At 41.5% G+C, this 12197-nt stretch overlaps 1 protein-coding gene across 1 annotated transcript in view; it reads right to left on the bottom strand.

The window, feature by feature from the left end:
* slc7a11 (solute carrier family 7 member 11) overlaps window positions 1–12197 on the bottom strand; it is a 76715-nt gene that overhangs the window by 30800 nt on the left and 33718 nt on the right. Inside the window, exons 6-7 of the mRNA XM_014027655.1 lie at window positions 11231–11275; window positions 4751–4874 (exon numbers count right to left, since the gene is read on the bottom strand). Coding sequence (XP_013883109.1) covers window positions 4751–4874; window positions 11231–11275 — 169 coding nt within the window. The remainder of the gene's footprint in view (window positions 1–4750; window positions 4875–11230; window positions 11276–12197) is intronic.

Genomic DNA, 12197 nt, shown 5'->3' with positions numbered 1-12197 from the left:
GGTTAAATAAAACAACAAATATTGGTGGTAATTTTTGACTGTGTAACTTTACAAACAGCACCATATATCAGCCCCCTGTGAACATTCGGTGATGATCAGGGCACTGACAAACAGTTGTTAGGCTGATGGTCGTCCTATCGCGAGTAAACAACTAGTTTTAGGTGTCATCAGCAAACATCAAAGGAACAGACTCCACTTTGTTAGACAGACGTGATAAAGCATAATCACTGCTTGTAACAATGGAAGACAGCAGACACCTCCAACCCTGAGGCTGAAACGTAGAGAGACCAGTAAATCTTTGGTCTCAGCTTCTTCTTCATCACAACAAAATCTATCCCTCATCCTACAATCAATCATGAACAAAACTCTGACATTTTTGAGTCAGACACCATGACACACAGGGAGCTCTCCATCTTTGTCTAGCTGCTAATTGTGAGCTCAGACTTAAGGCCAAACATACCTATTGTTTTCTGATTCAGTTTGAGGCTGTTTAACATCTTTCTAATTTGAAATGTTTAGTTGTAAAGTTCACCAAACTTGATTTTCTTTATTATAATAGTTACTTTTTGAAAAGCTCCAACAATGTGTTCATTTAACTCTTACTTTTAATGGCTTTTTACACTCTTCCCCTAATGTGAACACATCTCAAAGTAAGGTCTTCTAACATTACTTACTCCTTGTGCCAAGCATCCTTGATCCAAGTTGGAGACATGAGTTAAATTTTTAAATTAAGTTTTCAATGCAAACTTCTCACTGTCTGTGATAGAGGAAGAACAAGAACGTAATCCTTTTATCATATCAACCTTCTAAGAACACATAAATGCTCCTAATATCTTTCTTAAAGTGTTCTTAATGCTCATTGTGCACAAGCTAATAAACCTAAGTGCATTATAAAAGAGCAGGAGCTCTCGGTGATTGAGTCTTCAGCAGCTACAGAGGCACTGAGAGAAGTCTGCAGTCTAATAAGGACCGGTGGCTGCTGTTGGGGAGTGTGTGTGATGTGATTAGCATTAACAGGGCTGGGCTGGAATATTGCATAAGTTGGAAAGCGAAGCGATCATAAATGCTTTGCTAATGATGAAATGTTAAGTGCAGGAAGTCAGTCATGCTGCTCACATCAGGGTTAAACACAACCTCAGACGTAAACCATAAACGCCTAAAATAGATGGCACAACTTTCTTCTGCAGGAGAGCAAATGTCAACTCCTAAAATCTGCCTTCTGACTAAATCTAAGTTGCATTACAAAATTTGCTGTGAAAGTTAGTATAGTTTTGGGCATAAGTTACAGTATGGATGCCACAAACAATTGATGGGAAATAAACTTTGTTTAGCTGCTGCCCTATCCTACACTGTCAGTACCCACATGGGCATTAAAGACCCCCAACAAAATGTGGAGTCCTGAGCTGGAGCACCTTCCAGCCTTCTCACAAGCTTTGTACTCTGAAAACAATAAAAACCTGAGAGCACAGCTGAGCTACCCTCTCATCTACCAGGAAAAACCTTGACATGCAGGTGTCAAACCGGAGCCAATAAGTCTCTCCCTCTCTCTTTTTTAAGAAGATGAAGGTTGAGATATACTCGCGCTTTGGCCCGCCGGCTGGAGTGAGCGCGCACTGAGCCGTGCGCCTTCTGCGTTTACAGTTTCACCGCTGTGTTTATAGTTGACGTGCAGCGGTGCACATCAAAGTGCTGTTCTTTTACGGAGCAGCAGGTGGCAGTACCTCTAAAACCTGTGCATAGGTTGCAAGAAACAGATGTAGAAGAAGAAAAACGGGCGTAGAAGAAGAAATGTATGACGTCACACAACTTTATTTCGTTTCTATTTTATTCATCATGTTCTTATTTTAATTTTGAAGTTGTTGTGGAGCTGCCACTGCTGCCTCCTGTTTTGGCCTTGTATCTTTAGTTTTTAAGTCTATTTTCGAGTGTAAATGATGTTAAATAAAATAAAACTACATTGAAATATCCACTGCAACTTTCCTTCTCAGTTTTGTTTGCATATTGTCTTATTCTCAAAGTCATCAATAGTTTCACTATAAAATCAGGTATGAAACAGACTTTTTTGTAAGTGTAAGAAGAGCATTCGATGTTATTATAAATTGGAAATCTCAAATGGTATTGTATAATTCCCATCATGAATCGAAAGAAAGCTTTGCTGCCTCACAGGGAAAACCCTCAAATTTAAATTTTGTTTTTAAAAATCAAGTTTTAGTGATGATCAAAAGAGTAATTCTAAGACATTCTTTTGGTTTATTTTTCAGATAAGTAAATTTACTTAATACATTACTAGCACACGCAATTCATTTTTCCAAGCCTTTCTACACACAGATTCATTTTTCTGCATCTCTTCAGCGATCTCCTCACAAACATTGGGCCTCATGTAAGAACCGTTCGTACGCACAGATTTGTTCTTAAGTTGTGCGTACGAGTGATTTAGGAGAATTTGTGACATTCACCAATGTTTTCGTATTCTAAGATTTTTTTCAGATACGAACAAAATTCAGGAGTGGTCCAGACCTGTCGTATATTTTACCAGCAGTCAGTCTGCTGTTATCCAGACGGGTTTTCTTCACTAATAACTTTATATTTCGTTAGTTTGAAGATATTTTGAGTTGAAAATAAATCACACTCCATAATTATGTTGACAATAGGTTATTCTGTTTGAATTAAAGTTATAATTTTAAATGTAATAATTTAGACTAACACTATAAATTGTCCGTTCGTCCGTTTTCCGCCGCTTATCCGGGGTCAGGTCTCGGTGGCAGCAGGAGACCCCGCTCTCCCCAGCGACACCTTCCAGCTCGTCCTGGGGGACTCAAGACGTTCCCAGACCAGAGGGGATATATGATCAAGTCCTGGATTTTCTCCAAAGTGCCAGACTTATTTTGAAAACATTTTAAAATGATTATTTCAAATCCGCCTCTGAGACCACCTGCGCCCGCGCAGCGCGCGCGCGGGGGGGTGGGGGGTGGGGGGGTGTACGGTGCGCAGCGCTGTGTCTTCTGAACAAATGAAAATGATTTAACACAGTTGTTTATACTTTTAGCAGCTCTTTTTATTCCACAGCTGACCTGCTAAAAATGACAGATTTTCTTTTCTGGATCTCTGACAGACGGACTTCAATCTCTGAACTCATAAAGTTTTTCTTTTTAGTTTTCACTGTCATTTTCATGAATGGACACTTCCTGATATCTGAGGCAGGAAACACAGCCTTATATGGTGTTTTTGGGGTGGTAATTATGCTAATCTCCTCTCGCGTGCACGAGCAGCTGGATAGAACAGGTGAATTTACGCAGCTCATTTACACACTTTTCCTGAAGATAGAAGTGTTTGTTGAATCTGACGTGACATGTTCGTACGAACCCTTTGTACGAACAAAAGGAAGAGAAATTTAGGAGAAGAATACGAACATGTTCTTGCATGAGGCCCATTCTGTGCCCATTTGAACATCTTTATGATCTCTCATAGAGGGATCATATAAATGCTGGTACATCCGGATACTTGAGCAGCTTTGCGTCATCAACGGCGCGCGGAGTTTCAAAAAATCGGAGGTGCACGACACGTGCCAAAATGATGCACGGGGCCAAAGCACAGGGGCGGGGACTGCGATATTGCATCACCTTTGATGTCCGCACCCTGGCGCCCTACGCGACGCATCGAGTGTAAATCTAACTTTAGTTTCCAGAATGTGTGCTGTGTGTCTAGGTGAGCCTGAATAAATCTAGTCAGTACCTCAACCTCACACACAAGCTCAGATTATCTTTTCTACCAGGGAGATGACATTCCATGTCCCAAAATCCAGCTTTGCTAAGCTAGCGTTAGCCACCGGTTTTAGCTGCCATGCAGCACATTGTGCCCAACTTGTATGGGCCCTCCTGCCGGTGGTGGCCTTATATAAAGGTGAACCCATGTAGTTCAGCTAGGCCAGATCCAGCCTATGGGTCAAACCTTTTCACCAGGTTCTCACCAAAAAGCCCCTCCCCCAGGTTCCAAGGTGGTCAGGTACTTAGTTAGAGGGGCGTTGGGGTGTCAAAACAACATCCTTTTTGGTTTTACAATACATCCAGTAGATGTTGTGTGTTGCTGTCGCAATCTCCTTTGCTGGTTTGTCTGTAACTTTATGTAAATTTAGCAAACTTCTGTAAACTTTGTAAGCAGCGTGTTTGCTTTCTGAAGCCAGAGGAAGACACATAAGGAATAAATTGAGTATAAATTGAAACTGAATCTCTGTTCCTGGTCTGTTTGTAATATGTTTTAATCTATGTAAGGTGGGTTGACTGGTTTAAAATGTCAAGGCTTTCTTCCAAAGTCCTACCTTAAAGCCTGATGGTGTTGCCCAGTAATCCATGTTCTGGAAAGGGACACTGAGCTCCTTGTTTTTCTTCCCATTCACACAAATGCTGTGAATCACTTATTGTCTGGCCTGTCACTTAGGACCACACTTGCCTTAGGAGGAAATTATCCCAGACAGTATAGCTCCTTGGATTCATTCAGGCACACAAAGGTCCCAATTCACAGAGGGTTGCAACATCACAGAACGCAACAAATGTCACATCCTGCTGAGAGACCAATCAAGCTTTTTGAAGATGTTGTGTTGTATAGTTATTTTTTGTTTGTCTACATTAAGTTTTTTTAATGTATGCCATTAGGAAAGTGAAGGGCTAGATGAAAGGATGGACACTACAACTGTTAAACTAAGTTTTAATTTATTTATGGTCACTATAATGGCCTCATTAGTTCACATTCTTACCACAGCGACAGCCGGTGAGGCCAGGAGCTCCTCTGCTGACATCACGGTGTAGTATGCTACATTGGTCAGCACATAGCAGGAAGTCACAATCGCCATGGAGATGCAAATGGCTAATGGCACCGTCCTTAGAAAAAAAAGTATTTATAAAAACAGAACTGTCACACAATTGTCCTCCCATTTATATTTTTTGATTAGCTACTTTCATTAAAAACTTTAAGCCTTTGTTTTGGACTGTCTGAGTTCTTGTGTTATTCTAGTTCTAGTCTGGTTTTCTGTCTTGTCCTCTGTTTACCTCCTCCTTCCTGTCTTTGCTCCAGCCCCGCCCACTCTCACCTGTTCCTCATGTTTCTCTGCCAGGTGTTTCTTGTTTCTGCTCGTAAGTTCTCCTTTATATTCTGTTTTGTGTCTTCAGTGTGTGTCAGAACTTTGTTTACTGTTGATGTTGCTGTCTCATGCCAGAGACCTATTGCATGAAACTGGGATAAGGGATTAACCCGGGATTTTGGTGTAAACCTGAATTAATTAAACCTTGAATCAGGTGCATGACAGAGGAAGCACTCATGTTTCTGTGGTAACAAGTGCTCTGAAACTAACCTGGACCTGATCAGGTTTAATGTGAAGTTTATTTAATATGTTAATGTTTTTTAGCAGTAGAGTCATTTTACTGCAGAAAACTGTTCCTCTAACAAAGTTTTACAGTCTGATATCAGCGAAAAAGTATTTCGATCTTGTTTTTTTAGACCGATATACTAAACAAGATCAGAATATGTTAGATTATTAATCTTGTTAACCTGAAGTTTTCTTTATTTCAATAAGTCTTACCAAGTGCAACTGTCAAACTGCGGATTATTAATTCTTATTTATTTGAAAAGATTCAGAGTATAATCTAGTATTTTGTACTTATTTTCAGATTATTCATTTTTGCAGTGTCTGAACAGAAATCAGAGTTTCATACAATTATTAAATTTATACTTTTTCCTTTGCATTAAAATATTATAGAGAAAATATTGTTTTTATTTATTTATCAGATTATCTGTAATAAATAAATAAATAAACCCTTCAACCTCAGCTTTGTGCCTGCTGAAGCCCCCGCCTCCCCCCAACACATACACGCGCTTCCTCTCCTGTCAGCGCTGCAAGATTTCCCTCTGATCTGTAACGTCATTTCCTTATTGTACAGCTGTGATCTGTTCATTTTGTTAATTTCAGATAACTTGGGAACAGATTCAGTGGCACAAAAAGTTTTTACTTTTGAAAGCTCTAGAAGCGATCGCTTTTTTTCTTTCTTTTTTTGAAGCGAGTGGTTGAAGCAAATGCAGCATAAGAGCCCCCTGGTGGCTGAAGAAAAAAATCCACACATAAGCCGCACCGGACTATAAGCCGCATGGTTCAAAGTTTGGGAAAAAAGTCGCAGCTTATAGTCCGAAAAATACGGTAACCATTAAATTGCTGGAGGAAGTGAGACTCACGTGTCTTACTGCGCATGCCTGATCAGGAATCTTTGATCCACCCAGTGGGTCTAGTAAACAAACTGTGAATGTGGATTAATCCCAGATTATTTACACCTGACTTGTATGAACCTGCCTAATTGAGCATGGCTTGGTGTTCGTGCAACTGATTACGGCTGTTTACGAGTTGGAGGCTAGTTCAACCTCGGCTTACAGCTCAAATCCTGAATTTAGAAATCTGACTTTGTGATATAGGCCTCAGGACCGAGATTCTTGTTTGTATTTTTCATGTCACAGTCCTGGAAATTTTGTGAATATTTTTCTGCTGCTATGTCAGCAGTTTGTTTTTTGTAAATAAAACCTTTTTTTGCCATCTTCACTCAGTCCTGCATCTGGGGTTCAAACTACCCAAGCCCAATCATAACAGAAAGATCTAACACACTGAACCCAGCAGGCAGTCTTCTTTTTTTCCAACAAGCTGCTTGTTGTCTGCTCCACCGCCATGCCAAGTTAAGCTGGACCCAACAACATTGCTGGAGAAGTTACCTACAACAGATGTAGGGGAAACTGGCTGAGCTGTCTGCTTTCTTCTCGTCTACTTCCCCGTTGGGAGTGGCAGTTCCTGGCGGTCCTGTTGCCCACCCTCCCACGCCTCTTATAGTTCCAGAGTTGGCGGTCCAAGTTCCTGTGTTGGTGACTCCGGAGGTTCATGGGTCGGCTGCTGGCTTCTCCATGCCACCTGGGTCATCAGCTATCATCTCTTTGTCTCCTCTGTCGCCTGTGTTCACCATGATCTTGTCTCTGGCTCCATCAACCTCTGCCGGCTTCTCATCGCCTCCTGCCTCCTCCCATGGCTCCACGTCTACTCCCACCTCCTCCCTTTGGCTCCTCTCGGCTCCTGTACCCCCGTCGAACGTGGAGGGGAGTCCTCCTGGTCAGCCTCCTGACATTGGCCTCTGCAATGGGAAATTCATGGACGTCCACCTGAACTTTTTTTGATTTTGGGATGTCAGGGGCTATGTTATGGTCTGTGTCTGTGATAATGTTTTTTTTTGGTTCTATACTAGTTTTCTCTCTCATCTTTCTCTGTTTACCCCTCCTGCCTGTATTTGCTCCAGCCCTGTCCTCTCTCACCTGCTCCTCATGCTTCTTTCCCAGGTGTTTCTTTTTTTTAGTTGGCCTTTATATTCTGTGTCCTGTCTTCAGTGTTTGTCAGATCACTGTGCTGTTTACAGCCTGAAGGGTTTTCTTGTTCCTTGTGCTCTGTCTTGCTACGCCACATCAAGTGAGTTTTTTGTGCTGCCCCTTCAGCCTTTTGCTTTATATTAAATTTATTTTTGCGTTTGTGACGCTGCCTGTGCCCTGGGTTCTGTCCTGCCTAATCCTAACAGCCTTAGACACATCCTTCCTGTCTCTGTATCTGCTCTTGAAAGGAAAGAGGTAGCAAGTCAACCCTCTGCTGTTACACTTCTCAGCCACCAAGGGAAGTATTAAAAGAGCATGAACTTAGACCTGAGCAGCATGTTTAGTGTGATAATACACTTCATTAAAGCCAATCTATTTGCATATGTACAACCACCACCTGCAAGGAGGACCATCAAGGCCGGATGTGATGCATGCCAGGCAGCAGGCAAGGGAGGGTCCCTGGCCATTCCAATTCCTAGTGGTGTAAACTAGCTTTAGGGACTTGGAACGTAACCTCACTTACAGGTTAGGAGCTGGAGCTTGTGTGTGAGGTTGAGCGTTACCAGCTAGATATAGTTGGACTCACTTCTACTCACAGCTTGGGCTCTGGAACCCAACTCCTGGAGAGGGACTGGACTCTCTCCTACTCTGGAGTTGCCCAGGTAGAGAGGCATCGGGCTGGTGTGGAGATACACGCAAGACCCCGGCTGCATGCCTCGGTGTTGGAGTTCACTCCGGTGAATGAGAGGATTGCCTCTCTGCGACGTTGTGCTGCAGGAGAATGTTCTGACTGTTGTTTGCACTTATGCACCAAATATGAGTTCAGATTAACTGGCCTTCTTGGAGTCTATGGATGGTTTCTTGGAAAGGGCGCCGTCTGGGGTTTCCTTTGTTCTACTGGGTGACTTCAGTGCCCATGTGCCATTTATCTGTAAGGGGTGATTTGGAGGAACAGCCACCCTGATGTGAACCCGAATGGTGTTCTGTTATCAGACATCTGTGCTAAGCACAAGTTGTCTTTAATGAACACCATGTTTGAGCATAGGGTGGTCCCTAAGTGTACTTGCACCTTAGACCAAAGGTCAATGATAGATTTTGTGATTGTTTCATCTGACCTGTGACCCTATGTCATGGACACTCGGGTGAAGAGAGGAGCAGAGATGTCAACTGATCACCACCTCCTCCAACTTTGAGGAGGCAGAGCCTGAAGACTCAGGGGTCCATTGCCATGGCTGAGGTCACAGAGGTAATCAAAAAGCTCCTCTGTGGCAGGGCACCAGGGGTGGACAAGTATCTCCCAGTGATGCTGAAGACTCTGGATGTTGTGGGGCTTTCATGGTTGACATGTCTCTTCTACATCACATCACACTACCACACCTGTGGAGTGGTAGTAGACCAGGGTGGTGGTTCCTATTTTCAAAAAGGGGACTGGAGAGTATGTTCTAACTATAGAGGGATCACACTTCTTGCCCTTGTTGATACTCCATGATGTTAGAAGGGAGGCTCTGATCGATTGACAAACCTTGATTTCAAGTGGAGCAATGTGGCTTATGTCTTGATAATTGAACATTGGACCAGATCTTTGCCCTTGTGGAATTGCTTAGGGGGTTGTGGGAGTTTGCCTCTCCAGTTTACATGTATTTTGTGGACCCAGAGAAGGCTTATGACTGTATTCCTTGAAGCATTCTGTGCTGCGGGAGTACAGAGTAACTGAATTGCTATTAAGAGCAATTCAGTCCCTGTAGAACCAAAGCAAGATCTGTGTCTCTGTTCTTGGCACAAAAACTAGTTTGTTCTCAGTCCAGGTTGAAGTCCACCAGGTTTGTCCCTTGTCTTTGATTCTGTTTGTAGTGTTTATGGACAGGATCTGAAGGTGCAGTTGTGGAGAGGAGGTCTGGTTTGGGAACCAAAGGATCTCATCTCTGCTTTATACAGATGATGTGGTTCTATTGGAGTCTTCACGCCAAGAACTTTAGCATTAATTGGGGCAAGTTGCAGGAGAGTCAGTTCCTCTGAACTTGAGGCCATGGTTCTTGACCTGAAAAGGGTGTAATGCCCCCTCTGATTGGGGGTGAGTTTCTGCCTCAAGTGGAGAAGGTATCTGGTCGTCTTGTTTACGAAAGATGATAGAATGGAGTGGGAGATGGATTGATGGATTGGGGCCTCTTGCTCAGTAATGAGAGTGTTGCTTCGGTAAGTTGTGGTGAAGAAAGAGCTGAGATGAAATGCAATGCTCTTGATTTACAGACATAAAGATAGGGTGAGAAGCTCTGTCATCTTCTGCATTGAAAGGAGTCAGTTGAGGTGATTCGGGCATCTGATTAGGATTCCTCCTTTAGGGGTGTTCTGGCGTGTCCCACTGGTAGGAGACCCCGGGGAAGACCCAGGACTCGCTTGGGGATATATCCTCTTCGGCCTGGGAATGCCTTGGGGTCACCCAGGATGAGCAGAAAAATGGTGCTGGGGAGAGGAACATCTGAATTTCCACAACCCAACTACAGATAAGTGGCAGAAAATGGAGATATGATGGAGAGAATGTAGTCTCACAATGATTTGAGCGAGCAAGCAAGAAGATTTGCACACACAAGTGCATGGATCTGCTTGCTAGTTAAAGTGACTTTCAGGACCTTCACACAGGTACAGTATAATGCTGCATTCAAGGCTGAGGAAAAGCTGGGACGTCTGAGCTTGATCACATTTACTGGGTTATCAGTAAAAACATTTCTGAATTATAGCTTATAAACCCTACAGAATATTAAAACATACACAAACAGTACTGGGTTCCAAAAATGTTATATTTTGTGGACTGTACGGCTGAAATAAACAACCTAAAATGAATAGGTTAAAAATGCTTAACAATGCATAAAATGACCTAAAGAAAAACATTTTATTTTTGTGGATTGTTCAACTAAAATAAATCTATTTAAATTGGTAAGTCATTCTTTTTATGGAAAAAAAAACATTTCATATGTTTATTTATTCTAATACATTTTCACCCTACTCATTTTAAGTTGTTTATTTCAGTAATGCCAATGTAAGTGTATGTGTTTTAATGTACTGTAGGATTTATGTGCTATAAATCAGATATTGATTTTTCCCAATAACCCAGTTAAAATGGTAAAGTAAAGATCAGGTGTCCCAGCTTTTCACCAGCCTTGAATGCAGCATTACATGTATAAAAGTCTCAAAAGTCACATTCACAGGTGAGCAGATCCGTGCACTCATGCACATGTAAATCTTGTGCAAGCGCTTGCGTTGTGAGACTAAATTATCTCCATATTGCCACACTGTTCTGTGTTCATTTGATAAAATACAGGATATTTGATTAGTCACCGCAGTAGAAATCTGCACAAAGATCCAAAAAACAAAAAAATTTGATTCAATTACAGATATAAAATGCTTGTGTTGATGCTTTTACTATGAAGAGGAAAAGGAGAGAGCTTTGAACGCTCACATGGCAGAGAACAAGATGGGATTTGCCTATTTCCCCACTCTGGTCCACCCCTATCCAATTTTTACCCCACATGCAGGATGTACCCCTGCCTGTTGGTGAGCACTGATTTAGGACATCTTCCTGCTTCTGTAAGCAGTTTAAAAACTTTGCTCAGAACCAATAAAACAGACTCATTAAAACCAAAATAATCAGCTGAAATAAATTCGGATGTTTAATGGAGCAGAGAGGAAATGTAGAGAGCAATATACACCAGTGGTTCATTAAATGATTCATTATAATAAAAATGCATATTCTGTGTGCTGCTAATCCATCTTTGAAAATCCTTTTCATGTCAGATTTTAATTCATCACGTCCACTTGACCATTAACAGAACAGCCAGCAGAGTCTACTTACCTCTCAGGGTTGTCAATCTCTTCTGTTACGAAGTTCAAATAGAACCTTAAAAAAGATTAAAAAAACAAATAAATACATAAATAAATAAAAACAGTTGCTCCAAATATGAACTAACATCAGTGATGTTTAGTACAGTGATGGGCAGCACTAATCTAAAAATTAGTTCCACTAGCCTTGAAACACTAACTCAAATATTTAGTTCTCCTAATTCTAAAACACTAACACACTGAAAGTTTTAGCAAAAGCTAATTCCAAAGCACTAAAATAACCCAGTCAAGCTGAAGGAAATGTTGTAACTGATTCATTGAATATTAGATGCAGTACTGTATTATATACTTTCTGATCATTGCAGCCATAAGGCCATAACAGAATAAGAGTTGGTGTGTGTTTTATGTGTTCTTTCTTTAGCCCAAACAAAAATGAATTACGTTCTATGTCTGACGTAAAAGGTGACACCTCCAGGGCTGTAACGAGGAAGAGGTGTACATTATAGGGTCAGTTCATTATTATAGTGAAAAGAAGTTGTCAGTGTTTTGAAGATTATCTGCTTAGAGCAGGGCTGCTCTTTGGTTTTGGTTTCAACCCAAGGTCTTATGCTGAATCCTGCTGAGTGCTGGACTGTGAAACTGATTGGAGTCAGAAGATTGAGAATACAGTTTTTAAAGGGATCCATGATTAGTTGCAACATTAGACTTTATTTGATAAACATTTATTTTAACTGTAAAATAAAGACTGTAAAAACACTGCTTAGTTTTGTAAATTTTTAAAAATATATTTTAACATGGACAGGGCCATTTTATTTACACACAAAGCATTCTGGGTAAATGATGACGTGGATAGGTCCTCGGTGCGAGGCTGCTAGCGAGCTGCTTCATGGAAGAAGAACCTCAGCTTAGCCTGTTAGCTTTAGCATTAGCCCCGATGCTATCACCATACAGTATATATGTATTAGCTCAGCGCTACACAT

The sequence above is a fragment of the Austrofundulus limnaeus genome, unplaced genomic scaffold (assembly GCF_001266775.1).
Source record: "Austrofundulus limnaeus strain Quisiro unplaced genomic scaffold, Austrofundulus_limnaeus-1.0 Scaffold670, whole genome shotgun sequence".
In the NCBI taxonomy this organism is placed as follows: domain Eukaryota; kingdom Metazoa; phylum Chordata; class Actinopteri; order Cyprinodontiformes; family Rivulidae; genus Austrofundulus; species Austrofundulus limnaeus.
Note: the sequence above shows the minus strand (reverse complement) of the source record. Positions and strands in the feature narration are given on the sequence as shown.